Here is a 20,528-nt window from a genome sequence, read left to right on the forward strand (position 1 = left end):
ATCATCTACCTCACAGGATGTGCATGGCTCACTGATGCTATCTTTCTAGTTCTAGGTCCTCTGAAATATTCATGAGTCTAAAAATGTTGAAGAATGTTTTGATAGATTGCTCCTCTAAAATTCATCTGTATTTAGGGGGTGCAATTATCCCATGTAAGAATATGTACATACTCTATATCTTAGCCAAAAAAATGGTTCTTTTTTCCTCTCAAATCAGAAGTGTTTGAGATTTTTCCCCCCAGACAAGATGTAACTTTCTGGTCACTTCCAAATTTACTTGGAGGAGGTGGAGCATACCCACTTGAAGGATCTGGGATTAGAAAACTGACCTCCAGAGCTTGGCTATGCCTGATTTAAGTTGCCCATACAAAAGCTTGCCCCATGCATGACAGGCTCTTAAACAATTCCAACAAATGTGGGAGTATGATATTGCTATTTCCTAGTATTGTACTACAGCTGCTTTATTATCTCCATCTGATCCTGATAGCCTACTTAACTTGCACTGATCAGCACAAGTGAAGCAAATAGTAATGTGTGGAAATACCTCTCCATATTGTTTGTTCCAATTAATCATCAAACAGTCTACCCCTAATCAGTACTCAAAAATATTTTTTGAACTTCCAGAACCACACTGTCCAAACTGCCCGGAAGACTGCAAAGGCTGTGGTCTATGAAAGTCACTTTTCTAGACTCGACCCCAGAGTGTATCACAAATGTTTTGTATAGTCCACATCTGCTTCTATATGCAGAAGATTTTAATGAAATATTTTGAATATAACTGGGGACAAATGAGAGTAACTATGGATATTTTTAAATTGGGGAATTTGCTGTACACTGTTAAACATTGGATGAAGCCTATGCAGCACTTAGGTAAAGCCAATCTATTTAAGACTGTGTCTTATTCTCCATTCCAATTTAAGACCCTGACTATGCATACCATATGATGTCAGAAAATGTTAACTTATCATTTTTCCTCCCCTCTTTCATTCCCTTAACTTTTATTTTGCATTATCTTCGCACATAAGCCCACAACTCTGGGCATGCTTGGTTGGCTTTTACAATGATCAGATTGTAGATCCCTTGAATTTCTCATTGTGAATATCAGTACCAGAAATACCTCTCTTTTTGCAGCATTCTTTGTGTGTGTTTACACAAATGTTTGTCATGTCCAGCATCTCATTCAATGCCTTGCTTGCAGGTCCAGAATAAGTCTCTACAATCACAGACCCATCACCAAGACTATACTTCTGGTACAAAATTAAACTCAGCCACGAGGCTTCACCTATGATTATGATGATGGTGGTGATGTTCCCCTCTTATTAACAGAAGTTAAGTCAATAAGCTAATAAATCACATCTTTATGTGCACAAAATTTAGCAAGGAAAGAAATTAATTATTGAGATGGAGCCAGGAAACCTGCTGATGTGAATAAAAGAAAGAGAAAAGACTGTCTTTCCTTCTTTTCCACATTTCTTTCAATATGATTTTCCCACAAGCCATGCAAGCTGTCTTGGACCAGCCAGAGCAGTTTGCATGGCCGGAAAATATTCCAAATGAAAATCCCAGAGTGATGTGGACTAAGGTCTGCCCTGTCCCTATTAATGGAGAAGAAGGGAGGGGGAATTTGAGTGCTGGAAGTCAAAGAGTAGTGCCAACTCCGAGGCGACATTTACTAGATGCCAGATGTGTAGACAGGTTGCATAGCTTGGTATATCTTGAGGAAGGGCCGGCAGCCTAGGAGACATAAATCAAAGACAAAGAGAAAGGGACTTTCATTAGTCAGGGAGCTATTTTAGTTACAGAGAAGGGAACACAAACAGTATGAGGTCAAGACAAACATCCTAGCCTGGAGGAGAGGTTTTCAGTGACAGCGCCCTTCCAATAGTCAACAGGACAAGGTCTGTGACAGTGACAGATGCCTTGGAAAAAAATCAAGCACAGTTAGGCAGCTGAACCTTTCTTTTCTTTGATGCCAAAGGAGTTCAGATATACCTTTAGAGTCACTATTTAATGTCTTTGTCCAGCTCTGTGTTTCAAAGGTTTGCTGAGGGTCCTGAGTACAGGAAATGAGACATATGTAATTAATACATGTGATCTCCAGGTCTAACAAAATCATATTAGAGAAGTACATGTGTATATTTAAGTGTATGCCTCTGTGTTATAGGTGGGTGGGTGGAACAGAAGTAAACAGGAATGTGTCTGTTTACTTCTTATATTATCAAAAGCTCCACCAGGGAGTCTATTGAAACATTATTACGTTGTTACTTAGGACTCATGAGTTTGGAATCAGATTTTGTTACAGCTGGAGTAGGCTCAGAATATTTGAAATTAGTGCGGTTTTACACCATTCAGCTGCTCTGGCCCAAATGCAATTAAATCAATGGAGCTGTAGTTTTACAAGTTCTTTAGACTTCTCTGCCTTGCCAAACTACACATTTCAGGATTCCGTAACATTGAGTTATGGCAGTCAAAGTGGTATCCAAATGCATTCATTTTACAATGTAGATGCATCCTGAGTAAAAGAATAGGACTAATTTAATTCAAGATACTTGAATGGAGGGTAAACACTGGCTTTAGCAGCATTGTTATGTAACAACCTAAAACAGAATTAAGGAGCTATAGGCATATTCAGCCCCAGGAGGTGGGAACAACTTTTAAAACAAGTGCTGGAACTATCCTAATTCCCTTTGAACAGGTGAGAACATCTGCCCCAGTGTAGGGAACAGGCATGCATATTAAGCTGCCCAAAGCAAAATCAGGAGTTAGAAGTGGTAGAAAGGCTGGCTCTGTCTCAGTAGGAGAATGAGGTGGCAGAATGCTGAACTGGGAAAATAGGCTACACGACTTCAAATTACATGTGTAATGTTCCACTTCTGAACACTTTCCCATACATATACAGTATTATATGAAAAAAACCTCTGCAAATAGAAAAGTATAACTTCAGAGAAAAACATTTTTAAAAAACCCTCTCCCGTGCAGTTTACTTTCCAATTTACAAAGTATCTTTGGTGGCAGAGCATTCAAAAACACAATCCCCAAACCACAGTCTGAAATGGCACAGTCCACTGTATCACTTCAACTGTATCACCTCAACATACCAGCATTCTGTTGCATCTGTAGATCAAGCAAGTCTTAAGCACAGTTAATAGAGAAGTTGTGGGATTTCCAAAGAACCAAATGACAGGGTATATTTCATTCATTCAGAAGCTGAATTTTCACAATGCATGAAAAGCCATTTACCTCCTTGAGACTCAAAGTTGGGAATGCCGTGCATTATGACATGATGCAGAAAAAGAGGCTTGTTGTTCATTTTGATGGTGCCAGAGAGCAGACCACTGAAGTAATGGACATACCTGGGATTGAAAACAAGGCAGTAGTTAGTCAGAATCTCTTGAAAGCAGTGTGCAGGCATTTAGCCAGAGCTCCATGCATGCCTAGGAGAAGAAGCACTGGCAACACAGGCACACGACATCTCCCCTTTGTCTGCCTTGATCAGGGCAAGGAAAATAATGTTAGCAGCAGTGTCCATCTGGACTATAGATCGATCCGGATCAGACCTAATCGAGCTGCCGAGACAGCCCTGAAGTCCTAGGATACTCTGACATCTCAAGCAAACCCAGTTGTTTTAAAGTTTTTTTAAAAAAAGATGATACTTAATGGAAAGCATCACGAGGACTGCAATTCACAATGAGTATGGATTTTTTTTGGCTCATATAGACAAGCCTCTACACATAATCTCAACTGAATTTAATGTGACTAATTTCCAAGTACACATGTACTGGATTGTACTCCAAACAGTTTTGAGTTTGCTATAGTGACATGTGCCAGTAACTGGACTATTGCTATTCTATTTCAGGACAAATTATGCATAGTCTTAAATGAATTCTCAGCATTTCTCATTAAAAAAACATTTATGTTATTCAATACTTGCATACTCAATTGATCACAGTGTGTCCTTTTTTAAAAGGAGCACATGCCGAGATGTTGCAAGGGGCTATGAGACTAAAAAGTCTTTTTTTTGTCCCTCACAAACAAGCATTTTCCCTTTTTTGACTCCAGCACCACCTAGTGAATCTGTCTGGAAGCACTTTAAAGGCTACACAGATGACTTGTACGTACAAACTTTTAAACATACAGGCAGTCCCCGAGTTACAAACATCCGACTAACAAATGACTCATACATAAGAATGGGAGGTGGCGGGTGAGACAACAGCAAGTGAGAGAAATCTCCCACTCAGAAGGGAAATTCACACCTTAAAGACTTATCATGGGGAAAAGGTGTCTCCACTGAAGGTTTCTCACCTATCCTTGTTTCCACAAAAAGCCAATTTTTTTTCAAAATCCAATTATCATGGAGACAGAAAGTGAAGTGAAATCTTCTGAATGGGGGCAAAACAAACAGCACAGGGATGTTAACACTTCCTTATGCTATCCAAAGTGTTAAGATATGTATATTTGGCTGGAGTTATGCTTAAAATAATGTATCTGTTACGGCTTACCTAAAAAATCAAGTTAAGAACAAACCTACAGAGCCTATCTTGTTCGTAACTTGGGGACTGCCTGTACAGCAGAACTGAATAAAATTCTCTTTGCAAGAGATATCCAGAGTTTTGAGAATCCATGTTCTCATGCTATCCAGAAATGTTAAACTGCCCCAAAGGAGAAATAGATTGTTCTCTAACTAGAACCATTTTTTTCACTTTCTTATGAATGCTTTCCCCCTCAACCCAGTTGCCCAAATCTCTCACTAGCTTCCTATTTCTGTATGAGGATGAACAGCTGTTGATATTGGAAGAAACAACAAAGAGAGCAGACATTCTAGGTTAATCATAAAAAATATAGAGCCAACAGGGGCTAACTCTTTACCCAGCTATATGAAGGCATAAAATTTCAAAATCCACGTGGGCCTTTAATACAGCCTTTAAATTTTTCTACACATATGCTCTGTAAACAACACTATTAGCACTCATGCTCCAAGGGAAAGCACACAGGCTACAGTCAGCAAGACTAACCTCTTCTGTGATGGCTGTCCCACTGGGATCACTTTGTCCTCATAAAACCTCTTCATGGCAAATCGGTCCAGAGCTTGGTCAGCACTACAGAATCAACAGAAGTGTTTATTGTAATGGTATACAGTCATCCCATCCATATCCATGGGTTTGGCATCCATGGATTCAACTTACTGCTCCAAATTTTTTCAAAATAAAATTCCCAAAACTTAACCTTGATTGGGATACACACTGAGCATTACACTGATGTATAGGAATTCCTTGCTGTAGCCTCCTGCCATTTTACCGGGCCCACTCCAGGACTCATACCATTTCATATAAAAGGGACTCCATTTGACTATGACACTGTATACTGGAGTGTCCATAGAATTTGGTATCCAAATCCCAGAGGATACAGAAGATCCACTGCACTCAAGGGAGAGTGTCATGTTTTCCTAAATGATGTATGGATAGGCTTCCACTAAAGGATGACAAGTATTGTTGTACTGCTGTTTCCATTATCCCAGTGCCTTGGTTAGGTTGGCTAGACCTGACAAGAGTTGCAAGCCAACAATATCTGGAGGACTGCATATCTGTCTTCCTTGCATTCCCCGAGAAGGGTAAACTGGACTTCTCTGCTCTTCTTCTATAATCAGGAAAATATTTTTATTTATTTCTTCTAACACTGCTTTAGGACTGAAATGTCTGTGATATTTTTTATTCTGACAGTCTGTTAGATCTGAAGCTTTTTAATGAAAGAAACTTACGAGACTATTATACAATTTATTGAACTTTTTTAAAACTGCTTTGTTTTGAGATTATATTTTAAATGGGTTTAATGTGAGAATAGTTTGTTTTAATGTTGATTTTTGCATTTTTTAGCCATATTGTGCTTGTATGCCACATTTGAATTTCAATTTAGGAAACCAAGTTATTAATAATAATAATTTGCTGCACTCACAAAAATAAGGGCCTCTTACCTGGCTGAAATGTTGCTGTAGTGCATGTAGGCAGCAATAACAACCCCTGTTCGGCCTCTGTTTCCCTGCAAACAAAACAGCATGATCAGTTTCATCAGTAATAAAGAACTCTAGAAAAACTGAATAACTATCATCTGTGAAAAAGTCAACTGAATTCCATTCTCCAAGATGAACGAACCAATTAAGGATGAGAGAATTACTGAGTTTTCTGGGCCTTGGCCTTTTTGCATATGTACACCAATAAGTAGAATAGTCTGATTTACAAAATCCACAGCAAAACTTGCATTTAAGCATGGCTTTTAGAAACGTATTTTCTCTCAAGGCATGTATTTTAAACATATTTTGACATACTGTTTGAGCTAAGAATTGCATCAGAACATTTCAGAAACTTCAGATTCACAAATTAGTCTCAGGAGGTAGAGATCGGATGAGTTCATATCAGAATTTACAAAGATTGAATTCTCCAAACATTCTATGTAAAACACGTTCATGCAGATCAGTCAGCCTTTGCAAGAGATGAAAAAGAAGGAAAAGGCTTTGGGGCACAAAGAAACCGGCTGGGTGACTTTTTTCCTCCTTATCATGTCTTGCTTGCCAGAAAGACCCAGTTGAACAGTAGGTGTCACTCTGCCCTTGGAGACTGGTTGAATGTAAGAAGAACACATTGTCCCACTGCTGTGAATGATTTGTGTTATAGGACTAGGAAGATTGTGTAAATATATCCTATGAGATCTGGAATCACTGTATAGCTGTGGGCAAGGCAATAAGTTGAAAAATAAGAATACAACTTGTTTACACACTAAATTCTCCTATACATTTATTCTATGGTGTTTAGGTCCATAGGGTTCTGGCCCCTTTATAATCCCACGCCATAGATCAGGTTGTGAGATAGTTGCCAGCTCAAGGTCATTCGGAGAACTTTATGTGGGGTAAAAATTTGAACCTCAACCTTCTAAGTTGAATCAAAGCACCAATTTGATGATGAACAACTACAGTATGAAACTGATGAAATAAATAATATGCATAAATGTTACAGGGGCTATACTTTGAATATGAACAATTAAGAAAGTAGCTGCAGATTTGTGCTTCCATTTCTGTGATTAAAAATGAGAAATATTTTAAAGTGGTAGCACAATATTACTACCTCTTTGCAGCAAGTCAGTTCTCCATAGCAGAAAGAAGGGAGAACTTTTCAAAGTATCACCAAAGATACCAAATAGAGGATGTAAAACAATTTAATTCAGTTCATGTGTATGTTTCCATTAATTCAATGGGGGAGAAAATAAACAAATCTATAGATGTGACTGATTCATCAAACTTTAACTACTTGACTCCTTAAAAGTCTTCGTTTTGAAACTGTGTATTCAACCATGGATAGGAGATTGAATTTAGGGTTGTTGCCTCTATGTCTTTGTTCCTTCTAGGTTCTTTATCCTTAGCAACTCCATGACAGGTAGGTATATCCAGATTGACTGGGAGAAGTTGTAGTCATTGGATCTGGTCAGTGCAGGTGACTGAGAATGTTGTTGGTCTTGTTTTTGACAAGAACCTAGTAAAATTTCCAAATGTTTTCATAAATAGGAAAGGAAGATCTTAGCATTAATATTCATACACCAGGATTAAAAAATGCATTGACTTAATTATGAAATATTTTCTGACTGGACTGGAATTTCAAAGCAGTAGGGTTAGAATTGTAATTTGGATTAGGTTTAATTAAGAAGGCTTTATGGGTACTTTCTTGAGTTTGTTTATCCCATGAGAATACCAATATCCTACCCAAATGGGGTTCACGCACTGGCAATCAGAATATTTCAATTCTGTTTCTCAGGATTATGGGTGACCAAATCATGGCATGGGATTTCCCCCCATCCTCAGTGAGTTACATTGGCTGGGATGGAAATGTGCCCTATTGAGGAAAAGCATATTTGTCAGAATAATTTCTGTTCTAGTTGTCTTTCCATGGCAAGGACAGAAATTACTGCATAAGTTGATCTCATGCACAAGTTAAGTGTAGGTTTTGAAGTTAAAATGTTTAATTTTTAAGTAGTCCATGGTTAAAGAAAGCACCATTCCATGGAGAAGGGAAAGCACCAGCATAGCCCCAAGGGATCAGTTGCAGCTCGCTATCAGCATTTCCCTGCCCAGGCATTCAAAAAGTCCAGAAGTGGAGTGACAGTAGGGAAAGTAGAGGGGTTGGTGCATCTTTTAGGTTCTTCTGGGGAAGACTAGCTTCTCACCTTTCACTATTCTATTCAGAGAAGGAGATGGTGCGTGTTCCATGGAAAAGTCCACCCAGGTTTTTGGATTAATGTTTGACTGAAAATTTAGACTTATACATGTGTGTGTGCATACATACATACATACATACATACACACACACAGAGAGAGAGAGAGAGAGAGAGAGAGAGAGAGAGAGAGAGAGTATTGGTGTTATACCTTACTGGTAGAAAGAAGTCTCCTTAGACCCCGAAGACCCAGCTGATTTGGGTTTCTTGGGAAAAGAAACCCATCATCTGAGAACAGAGCTTCATTCCCTGCATTCTGCAACTGAGCAGGATTGGCCCGAATTGCCTCCCTGCTGCCTCTCCTCCCTTAATCAGAAGCAGCATAGGCTCCTTCCTGGGGCTTTAACAAATGCCAGGTAGTGGAGAACTACGCAGCTACACATATTTGCAGGCTTTTGTTCATAGTTTATAACATTTCAGGTGACAATGCCACAGATTATCTAAAAGTATAGGGCTCATTCTTTGAAGAATGATAATGTCCCACCCTGGTCTATGGGGTGAAAGCTCAACTGGAATGTGGAAGAAAACACAACTGAAAGATTCATCCATGTTCAACAGAACATGGAATAAAACCAGCCATGTAGACACCAACTACACTGCAACAACATGCAATTACTTATGCAGACTCACCAGATGTGGCATTTGACAATGAAAGTTCAATATTGCCTCAGGGAAAATCTATGGACCTGAAGACTGAACTGGATGAAATTATAATTAAAAAAGGATGTTATTGGGTTGTTAAGTTTATAAGATCCATTTAGCTGTAATTCTTGAATTTTGACACTTTTACTATGTTGGATCTATTTAAAAGGTTGTTGTTGGCTATATGTTTTTGTTAAATTTTAGTATTATAGCTTCATTGTCTTTGAAATCTATTGTTATTTCTATTATACACTGACTAAGAAGCTGACTGGGGGGCATCTGACCATAAAAACTGGGTGTAAAATATTTTACTTAAACAAACTACACTAGGACACAAAATGGAGACAGAGTACATAAATAGCACAATAAAACCAACATGGCAGATAAATTCCAATTTTCTTCATTAAGCCTGGGGAAAGACATGGCAAAGCAGATTTGACACTGACTTTAGATCCTGCCTAATAAATGAAAAATTAAATTCAGTGCTAGACTCAACTAAAGTATGCATTCGCCATCACTTTATCACTGAAGTGAATGAGAAATGTTATTTATCATTTAAGTAAATCCAACTGAGTGCATTTGGTTCTTCTGTTGAAATAAGCACAAGATTCTGCCTCCACTTTGGACCTAATAGAGAACTACATTATAAATAAATAGACTATCACTAAGTTGAACATCACCAGCATACTGGGGGTGACTCTCCATAACAATAATAAAACCACCTCTTGCAGAATTTTCATTTAGATATCACAACCAAAATCATCATCATCACCATCATCATCATTTAATTACTTATTAATCGCCCTCCATCCGAGAATGCTCTAGGCGATTTACAGCTAAATTGTAAAAGATAAAATACATACATACAAAAATTAAAAAATAACAAGGATCGAATGCTCTAGTAAAAAGTCAGGTCTTAAGTGCTTGAGTAAAAGGCCCTAAGTCACGCATGGCTCTCATGTAGGGCGGCAAGGAATTCCATAAGGCAGGGGTAGAATTAGAAAAAGCCCTGCATCTGGTCCTTTCCAAGTGCACTTCTCTAGGACCCGGTATATAGAGTAAGTCGCGTTGGGATGGTCGTTGCGACCTCCGATGATGGGAGAAGGAGAGGCGATCCCTAAGGTGCGATGGACCCTGGCCATAAAATGAGCCATATTCCTAACTGCAGAAAATACTTGACTCAGAAATGCTTTTTAAAGGGCAACTTCAGAGATCTCGAACATATACCATGTTACTATGCATTTTGAGCTGAGTGGGGAAACCTGGATGAAATAGGGAGACATGCTTGTTTTCTTTCACCCCTTGTTGAATGTCGATGAGAAGGATGTATCCAATCGTCTCCAATCTATGACTTCCAAAGGGCTGAGCAGACTGACCCCTTGACTCCCATTACATTTTGTGATTCACAAAACCAGTGCAGGAGAGAAAAGCATGGCCTGCTTTTCCCCACTGCATGTATTTTAGATTGAAGGTTAATATGTCAAACAAATGTACAAGAACCTACTAAACAAATATGAACAACAACTTTCCTCCCTCGTGCATAAGCAATGGAAAGAACAAAATGTCTAAATATAGCAACCATGTTGCCTCATCAGTGTAACATCAGGAACATAACAGCAACCTGAGAAGGGAATAAATGTATCTCAACAAGCAGCAGCTTCATTAACACAAAAACTATTGGATTACTGTACAATGTAACCGTTCCAGCAGAGACAAGAGAAAGATTAGGTCACAATGTAACAAGATCTGTAACGGCACTGAGAATAACATTGTTTAACTGCTTTCCAGGCTTCTCTCACCTTTGGGAAACATGGTACAATGAACATGTGAAGAACCATGACATAAGAAATAAGCTAGATAGGCTATAATTTACCCCTCTACTGCCAAATCTCCATGTTACCACCAACAAGATTCCTAGTGGAGTGAAAATATTATTGTTGTTGTATGCCCCCAGGTCAACTCTGACTTAACACAGGGTTTTCTGGGCCAGTTTTCTTTTGAGGATGTTTGTCACTACCTTCGTCTAAAGCTAAGTGTGTGTGTGATATGCTAAATGGGGGGTTTCCATGGGTGAGCAGTAATCCACGTCCTCATTTCCCTGACTCCTAAGGCAACACTCAAACCACTATACCACACTGGCTCCCAAATCTGAAAATGCTTGAAAACTGTGATGTAGGTGTCCCCTTGAGAAGCACTACTCAACGTGCGTAGTTTGCAGATTAGTGCCTGTCCTTGATCCATTAGTCACCAGTCAAGTTTCCAGAAAACTATGTGAAAGCAATAACAATATGGCACAAATACGATACCTCTTCCTGACACATGGGAAGGGGGGGGGGGGTAAGCACTCTACCACATCAGATAGCTGGAGAGCCATTGTCCCATAACATAAACTTTGAACATTAATTGTATTAACATTAACTGACAAAACAAGAGCAACACAGAAATATGCACAAATCAATTGAAAACATGCAACACCACCAGAGTATAGTACTATGGCTAACTTCCTCTTGATTAGTTACAACTGGAGTAAACCTATTAAATTAACTGTAAAGTGGTGAGTTTACTCTATTCAGGAGTAACAACGTGATTTAAGCTTTTCAGTGCCATCACAATATCACTCACAGTCACAAGGGAGCACAAGACAATGTAATCAGATGAAGAAAATATCTTCGTTATAAGTCACTCAAGTTCATGAAATTATAAAAAGTGGAACAAAAGGATGTTACATTTCCTACTGTTTTCAGCATCATCTGAAAAGAAGATAGTCAGAAGAACACCAGGGGCTAAACATTCAGCTGAGTGTAAAATTCCCAAGTCAGGTGGATACAGGGCACTCGAAAAGGGACCATGTGGATCCATCATGTGTACATCCACTTGGTCCATATGCCTGGTGACTTCTCCAGCCTATGATAGCTCCACACTCATGGCAAAAGAAGCATGGAAAATAAAGCAGCAGCTTCAATGAATGATCAACAATTTAACATGAACATGAATTCCACAAACATGAAGCCAAGATAGCCCTCATTGCCAACAGAGCTCTCCCTTACAGCACATATATACCTTTGTCCAGTGTCTTTGAAAGAGTTGTATCCTTTCCAACATCTGAATAAAAAATGCTCAAGATTTTCATTTGTTACTGTAATGCTCACCGCCAGGCATGGCGGTTCGCGAAAAGGCCTTACTGGTGCATTATTTAAACTGTTATGTTTATTCATATCATGATCTGATCACCATACTCAATATATCCCATATGCAAGGGATATACTGGGGTAACAATACAAAAGGTTTGCTAAGGTAGACCCTCTTTCACTCAGACTCACCCCCCCCCCCCCCCCCCCGGAATCGAAATCCTGGCTATGGGCCTGCTCACAGCCAAAACCTTAACAAAAAAACCTTCTCCCACACTGCCGTAATCAGAGATACACAACCCATGGAGCCTTCTCTAGCTGCCCAGAAACCCCTTCCTTTCTTGCTCACCTTGTTATGGAGAACCACCACATTATGAGGATCAGCATTGAGCCAAGTATCCATGGCTTTACAGATGCTGCATATCTTCTCCAGAGCAGGAGTGTGCAAGTCAGGCCAACCAAAATCCAGCACCTGGGGGACAAGCAAAAGGAAGAAGAAAGAGGGAAATTATTAGGAAGATTAAACAGAAGGGCAGACCTTTGGTCCTTCAGATGTTTGGGGCTACAGCAATCAGAGTTTCTTGCAATTGTCTGGATGGGGTGGGACTGACGGGAGCTGCAGTCTTTTTGGAGATCAAAAAGTTCCACACCCTTGGTTTAGAGGATGTTACTTTCTGAACCTATCCTGATACGCATATCGGCAAAGCTGGCCTCTCCAATTAGGCAGAGAGAGGAGTGATGTTTTAGGCATGGCCTACATTCCTACAAGAACATCAAAATCTCAGGCATTTATAGTTTATCACACTAGCAAGAACATAATTTGAATCTTCTGTCTCTGGCATCAAAAGGTCTTCTTGGAAGAAGGTATCCTGAACAATCCCATGTCTGAACAGCCTAGACGTTCATGTATCTCAAAACCATCACACATATCTATTTGTGCCTAGATTTTTATGCAATCTGGAAGCTTAAGAAACATAGCTCCAAGGTTTTGTGAAGGCCAATTGCTCTCTCAGCCCTCAATAACTGCCCTTGCTCTCTATTTTATTCTATTTGGCACTGTCAAAAGACCTCTGATTTGTGAAGGTTCTCTAGAAAAGCAATATAAGGATGGATAAATAGCTCAATGAAAGGACCCCCTCACTCCATCTGCAATAGTGTGCTTGTAAAGAGAAACTCCCAAGCAGCTTGCTCTACAGCTTGAGTACTGTATGGACTCTTTTATTTTTTTTTAATATTTTTATTGAGTTTTCTGTGACAAGATTAAAAACCGATAGAGAAAAAGAAGGAAAAAAATGTGTGAAAGAAAAAAAAAATAGCGGAGAAGACCGTAAAAAGAAGAGAGGAATAGCGAAGAGAGATGAAGAAAAAGGAAAAAGGAAAAAGAAAAAAAGAAAAAATTAAAAAAATTGAAGATCTTCGTGACTTCCTGAGTATCTTGGTGGAGATGTTTTCCTTTTCTCTTTCTTCTGCACTTCGTTGTTGGGCTCTTTTAAATGGGGAAACTGTATCTAGAAACTGCAGTAACTTACAAATTACTTACATCTAACCAATTGAGAAAAGAAACTATAGTAACTATGGCTATAATTTTCAATTTTTTAAAACATAAGCAACATGTCAACATTAGTTTTTTGTTGTCTCATTTTCTGTCAATTTCTTGTACCAGCAACATTTTATTCACACCTTCAAATGGGTTTCTTTCTAATTCCAAAATATATCAGAACAAAAAAACTTTATGTTCAGCTTTAAAAAAAATTAATAATGTTTCTTAGCATCGGTGTAATGCTAATACTCTAATTCTAAAATACCTTAGGGTTGTCCCTCAAAATATAGGACCATCCCAGCAAACATGCTCCATTTTTTTAAAAAAAATGATGAGTCCTAGGACTGATCAAAACATTTGCTCCAAATAGCCCCCCTCCCCCCCCCCCCAAAAAAAGTGGAAGGAAGACACATTTGATGACAGCTAGCTAACACCTGAGGAGGAGTTCTATTGCAAAAGTTCACACTTCTTTAAATCATTCACAGGGAGAGCCCCACAATAGGCACATTATGTTCATAATTCAGAACCCCTTGGTCCCACCTTCCTGCTTTATTTTGACTTGTTACAGCTGCACTCAATGCCAGCAAAGCAGCTTTCTTTGCTCACAGAAGACAAACAACTTCCTCACTCCATCCTCACCAAAAAAAGCTTCGGGGTGTTTGTCTTCTGCCCTTCCTTCCATCAGCATCCTTTGCCAAACCACCATTCTCAAGCTTCTGCCACATTTGCTTGAAAAATGGGGTGGCAAAACTAAGACTCTCGCTGTTCTTCCAGAATTTAAAGGCAGGGAGGCAGGGTAAATATTTCAGCCATGTGCCTGGCTCTGGGTCAATGAACAGCTTCTCTGGTTGCCAAAAACAGCAGCAGCATGGTGGGATTAGTGGACAAAGCAAACAGGGGGGAGGGGGAAGAGAGAGAATAAAGCATATATACAAAGTATATAAAGGGCTTATGGAGATGTATGTTGAAGGGGAATCCAAAAAGAAAAAAAAGGAAGCAGCTCAGGCAGACCCCTCTGGGCACTGAGTCTAGAGCCAAAAACAAATGCATTGCGGAAGAGAAGTGGAGCTGATGGACAGATGCAATTTTCTCTTAAAGATTCAGAGTGCTGGGTTCAAATTCCCAGCTTCTCATCAATTTTTAGATATAGATCTAATAAATCCAATTTAAAATAATGGAGCCTAGTTCCATCTTACCTTGGAGTGGAGTTTGCTGATATCATGTCTTCTCTCAGACAGGTTAAAAAGCTAAAGAGGAAAGAAAATGTCATTAGAATAGTGTTTTGTGCATGGTGGATAATAGATTGGACAACAAAAGAGTAGAAAATAGTCACAGAGCAGCAAATAAAAACATGGTTCTGTCATGTAGGTGAGTGGGTACACACAAGTCCATGTATTTTCGTGCGTAGGAGATATATACTAGATATACACTTTTTCCCCATATAAAAATCTCCAAAAATGGGGTACATCTTATAATCATGGGTGCTTTTTATGTATATGCATACACTCCTTTTCTGCTGGTGGTACTGAAATTAGTGTGCATCCCACAATTGAAGATGTCTTAGAATCAAAGGAAGATGACATGATGTGTTTGTGATGTGTTTGTTCTTCCTAGATTTCAAAAACGTGTTTATAACTTTTATATTAATAAACTAACCATGGATTTGTTGTCTGCATGGGCTCTTAAGCCATTTGCTGAGATTTTGCTCTTTTGGTTTATTCTTGGACATAATTTGCTGAAACAGATTTGCGAAGTTAACAGTATCTTGAATCTGGCAGCTTTATCATCAGGTAAAAGACAGCAGAGAACAAAATGAACATGATGGTCTGATGATGAATGGATGAAGAGGTGTCATGAGACAAATTCACCACTACATTTAAAAAGCCGATAAATAATATATATGCCACAAACAATAAAAAGGTTTCAGACATCAGACAAATCACAAAAAAAAGATTTCACCTTTGTGATATGGTGTGAATGATTAATAGAACACTGTCCTTTCCTGTGAAATTATTCCTGACCCTGTGAGAAACTGAACTTCAATCTTGCTAATATCTTACCAGATAACTGTCTCCATGCTTGGATTTAAGCATTTGTGCCACTTCCTTCAGGTTGCTGCAGAAGATCTGCTCTTCTGACAAACTTGCAAAGTTGACAGCAATGATCCGCTCAGTGACATAAACCAGATCTAGTTCACAAGTGTCCTCCATGGTCTGATTTAGGCTTAAGCTCCTGAGTGAAAGAGAAGCAATTGAACAGACAATGGATGGGACATGAACAAGTCCAATATTATGGAGGGTCTGTCTATGTGGTCAAACCTTGGATATTACTTTGGTCTGTTTGTGCTGTTGAGTCTATAATATGTTCACAGAGTGCTACAAGTGAGCTTATGAATGTCTTGTAAATTGCTGTTGTTCTGTGGGAAATTTAATTAAAGCACGTTGTATGATTATACAGAATAGTAAAGGTTTTCCCATGACATTAAGTCCAGTCATGTCCGACTCTTGGGGTTGGTGCTCATCTCCATTCTAAGCCAAAGACCCAGCATTGTCCTTAGACACTTCCAAGGCCATGTGGCCAGCATGACTGCATGGAGCATGGTTACCTTCCCATCAAAGTGGTATCTATTGATCAACTAACATTTGCATGTTTTCAGACTGCTATGTTGGCAGAAGCTGGGGATAACAGTGACAGCTCACCCCCCATCCCTGGATTCGAACCTGCGACCTTTCAGTTAACAAATTGAGCAACTCAGTGGTTTAACCCACTGAGCCACCAAGGGCTCCGATTATACAGAATAATCAAGAACAAGATGATATTCCTCTCAGGATGCTGTTGGGTGACTGTGTGAAAGTTACATTCTTGGTCATAGCAGGAGGCAATAGTAGACCTCCTATGAATAAACCTAATGAAGAAAATCCCATGTTAGGGTTATCATGGTCAGAGTTGACCTGAAAAGTCATAACACCACCAAAAACTGAGCATATGAAGTAACTATGTGGAAATTTCTATTCTTGTAACAAAAACATATCTGTTTTTACACATAAATGTATTATTATTATTATTATTATTATTATTATTATCCCACTTTTCTCCCATGGATGGGACTGAAAGTGGATTCATTACCTTCTTATCCCTGGGGGATAAGTTACAAGAGTTCATATGGATATATGAGACAGTTATTTGGGCTGGAAGTAGACTGGAGAGGATTTTGAGAAGCCCAGAAACATGTTCAGTGGTATATTTTTGAGGGTAAATGAAACTGTGGATAATTAACTACTGTGGATTATTAACTAATGTGAGCATGCACTATCAAATTTCAACAAGGAGGAAATATCAAAAGAAATAATAAAGAATATTCTACAAATCCCTCAGAATGAAGTGGTATTTTGAGTTTCACCAGAGAGACTCTCAATGAAATTGTTTGTTGAAAGTGTGACCGTCACTTACCTTGAAGTTTTACGTCGTGCCTGAATAATTCTGGGAGATCTTGCAAACACCTAATAAAAGGAAACAAAAAAGTTATGCCTGTTACTGCATTATTTAATTGTGCAGCAGCTACATGATAGGAATAAAATCTCCCCTACAAAGGAATGCTTTAACTCCCTGATCATTTCTCAGCATAGAATTTCACTCACTCAAGTGCTTCTTTATTTACAGTGGGGAAAATTTAGGATTCCGGTATGAACAAGTGAAGATCCTATTTCTTTCCTCCCATTCATGAGTGAAAAATGCAGAGCTTTGGAAAGTTGTCTTTTTGGACTACAGCTCTCAGAACATGGCAGCCACTAGTTATTCTGGCTTTTTAGGACTTGCAGAAGGTTCTGACAACAGTTGTGTCTATACAGACTAATTTGTTGCCTGCACGTGTATTTTGGTTTCATGGATTTTTGTTTTTTCCCCTTAAACACCAAAAGAGAAATACAGAACTCTCAGCGATGCCTTGTCCGAGCCATTTGTGTTTGAATTCCTGAGTCCCAGCAGCAGAGATAATTGGGTAATTAGCAGTCCAACCGTACAAATACACAGGGACTCAAGGTCTTAACAAGGATCATTATGAGACTATTTATCAAGCTGGGCAGAACAAAAGACATATGGGAGGAAAAAGTAATTTAAGGCTGTGTTGAGAGTTTCTTGAAAGCAAGTCAAGATAACAGCAACCCAGGGAGGCCAGCTGGCAAGATTTTGGTCTGGGCCCCTTCACACCCACACGGGCACACAGGTTGCTCTGCTCCATTCACTGCTATTAAATGGCACCATAGCAAGCCTGGAAGTCCATGAACTTATCATGGCAGTCCCATAGTCAAACACATAAGGAAAATACTCTTGTACAGGCAACTGCCCATTCATGTGAATAAAACAATTCTAAAATATCTCATTGCTAGCAACAGTGGATCTTCTACAGAACAAATTGGCTTTATTTGGACATTCAAGAGCAAAAGCAGACTCAATTTCAAAGCAGTATATTTCACGATGGCAACATATTACAATTACACAAAAGGTTGTAAATGGTTTACTGAGTTATCAAGTTTTATTAAAATCTTTTGATAATATCCCAAAAATTGAGAATATCTTATTAGGCCTCATGCTGCAGGGGACCCATCTTGTGAATGGCTGAGGCTAGGGGATGTTTTTACTCAGGGAGAGTCATCTGGCAGTAGTCATTTAAAACTCTATGCCCTACCCTTTCATCCTTGTGCCAGCAGGACTAAAGATTGACAGGTCGCAGGTTTGAATCCGGGGAGAGTGTGGGTGAACTCCCTCTGTCAGCTCCAGCTCCCCATGTGGGGACATGACAGAAGCCTCCCACAAGGACGGTAAAACATCAAAACATTCTGGCATCCTTAGGGCAATGTCCTTGTAGATGACCAATTCTCTCACACCAGAAGTGACTTGCAGTTTCTCAAGTCACTCCTGTTCATGGTTGCAGGGATATAGCAATTTCAAATTGGGTCCATCTTTTTGAAACACCTTGTATAATTATTTGTACTGCAGCAGGGATAACTCACACAAAGGTAATGTTTCAGGAAAATTCATAATTTTAAACTCAGAGTACAGGAAAAACAGAGGAAAAGGCATCAGATGTCATCAATATTCCTGCTTATTAAAAAGTGATGGTGTTTTGACCCTATGAGCCAGGGCTCTACTACATCATTCACAAGAGGGATTCTCTTTCCATGCAAAGCAAATTGCTAGTATTCACTCCATTGGCCTTGATCACTTCGATTCACTTTGATAAGACAGATCTTCTTTCAATCTTCTAAAGGTAGGAAGATATGCAGGGGACTAAGATCTGTGGTACAACATGAGCGATCTTGCTATGCCACAGATTTTTCAAGATGTATCATAACACAGCAACTGTCTCAGCATCACAAGATGATTATCCTATGACCAAATGATAATAAGGATGTCCTTGGTTGTAGAATCCACACTAATATCAACATCACGAGGTGTAGAAGAGACTGAAAATCACATACAGGCAATTCCCAAGTTACGAACAAGATGGGTTCTGTAAGTTCGTTCTTAAGTAGAATGTGTTAAGTGTAACTCCAGCCAAACACACACACACACACACACACACACACACAAGCTTTGATAGCATAAGGAAGGATTAACGTGCCTGTGGTGTTTGTTTTCCTGTCTCTGCCCCTTTTCAAAGAATTTCTGATCATTTTTTAAAAAATTGGCTTGTTATGGAAACAAAAATGGGTAAGAAAACTTGAGTGGAGACACCTTTTTCCCATGATAACTCTTAGAGGAGTAAATTTCCCTTCCAAGGGGTAGATCTCTCTCACTTCCTGTTGTCGTTTGTAAGTCAGATGCTTGTAACTTGAGGACTGCCTGAACATATTTAATATAGATCAGTGACAAGAAATCGAACAGGTTGAAAATAGGTCTGACAATACTAGCAACAGTTATAGCAATGTGCACATTCACCCATAACTGCTCATAGCGTCTAATAATGTAAATTTCAGCAATATAACAATTCCAGAGCAATTCATTTTAAAGCAACATCAGCAAGTTAATAGACTCTTTCTAATGGACTATGCCAGATGTCAAAAGAGATGTAAATATGCAAAACATTAATATATTCTCCCCTTTCCATCCAGGAGGATGAATGAGCAAAAGAGTCAAAGCAGAAATTGCTTCTGATGACCATTTTAAATCAGAGAAACAGCAATCCCACACAGGACTATGCTTTAAATACTGAAATCCAGGATTTGGGAATTTTTTTAAAAAAGTTTAAAATAGCAAGGAATACTTAAGGTAAGTGCATTTCACATGTTCATTACTATATTGTTGCCTGATTTCATTCTGCTTTTGCATCCCACTCCTCCAAGATGTTGGTTTCAGTGAGGGCGATGAATTCAAGGCATTAATAGATTCTATTTTCTTCAGCTTATCCATACAGTTCCCTATTCCGAACCCAATGTTGGCAGTGACTGGCACATACAGGAACATGTGAATCCTTGTATTCCTGCTGAATTTCCAACTGCTACCCCTTGTTCTACCTTGAGTCCCACAGCATGCTGTTAAATGTCTACACTCCCATGCACATTGAAAAAAAAATGTGCATATTTTTAAATGGCATTGTCTACTTCACTTATTTTCTATGCCTGATTTTATAGTTGAAAGAGAGAATTGATGGATTGTTAAATATTAAATCTACACATTTTTGTGGCACACATGTCCTTGAGGGCATGTTTTCCCCTTTCAGAAGCATCACAACCATTTTCAGAATGGTACAGCTTCCAAAGCAAATTGCATCCCACTGGCAGTCTCCAAAGGTGCAAAATGGGTTACTTCCATACTGAAATGGGAGCCTAACAAATTGCTCACTCTTCTCTGGGCAGTTTGGAACTGTTAAAGCATCAATCGTTTTTACAGTATTTTACTGAGGCATGAAGACATTCTTGTTCATTGGCCAAATACCACACATTGTCTTGATCATCCCATATCACATG

At 39.0% G+C, this 20,528-nt stretch overlaps 1 protein-coding gene across 17 annotated transcripts in view; it reads right to left on the minus strand.

Moving 5' to 3' along the window:
* The window catches only part of TNS1 (tensin 1), a 354,414-nt gene that overhangs the window by 93,677 nt on the left and 240,209 nt on the right, over positions 1-20,528 (minus strand). For all 17 annotated transcript variants that reach the window (XM_060773722.2, XM_060773736.2, XM_060773781.2 and 14 more), the window contains 8 exons: positions 17,014-17,063; positions 15,624-15,795; positions 14,760-14,810; positions 12,373-12,495; positions 5,969-6,033; positions 5,013-5,096; positions 3,241-3,353; positions 1,674-1,734 (listed from right to left, as the gene is read on the minus strand). In XM_060773722.2, coding sequence (XP_060629705.2) covers positions 1,674-1,734; positions 3,241-3,353; positions 5,013-5,096; positions 5,969-6,033; positions 12,373-12,495; positions 14,760-14,810; positions 15,624-15,795; positions 17,014-17,063 — 719 coding nt within the window. The remainder of the gene's footprint in view (positions 1-1,673; positions 1,735-3,240; positions 3,354-5,012; positions 5,097-5,968; positions 6,034-12,372; positions 12,496-14,759; positions 14,811-15,623; positions 15,796-17,013; positions 17,064-20,528) is intronic.

Source organism: Anolis sagrei, chromosome 1, assembly GCF_037176765.1.
Source record: "Anolis sagrei isolate rAnoSag1 chromosome 1, rAnoSag1.mat, whole genome shotgun sequence".
Lineage (NCBI taxonomy): Eukaryota > Metazoa > Chordata > Lepidosauria > Squamata > Dactyloidae > Anolis > Anolis sagrei.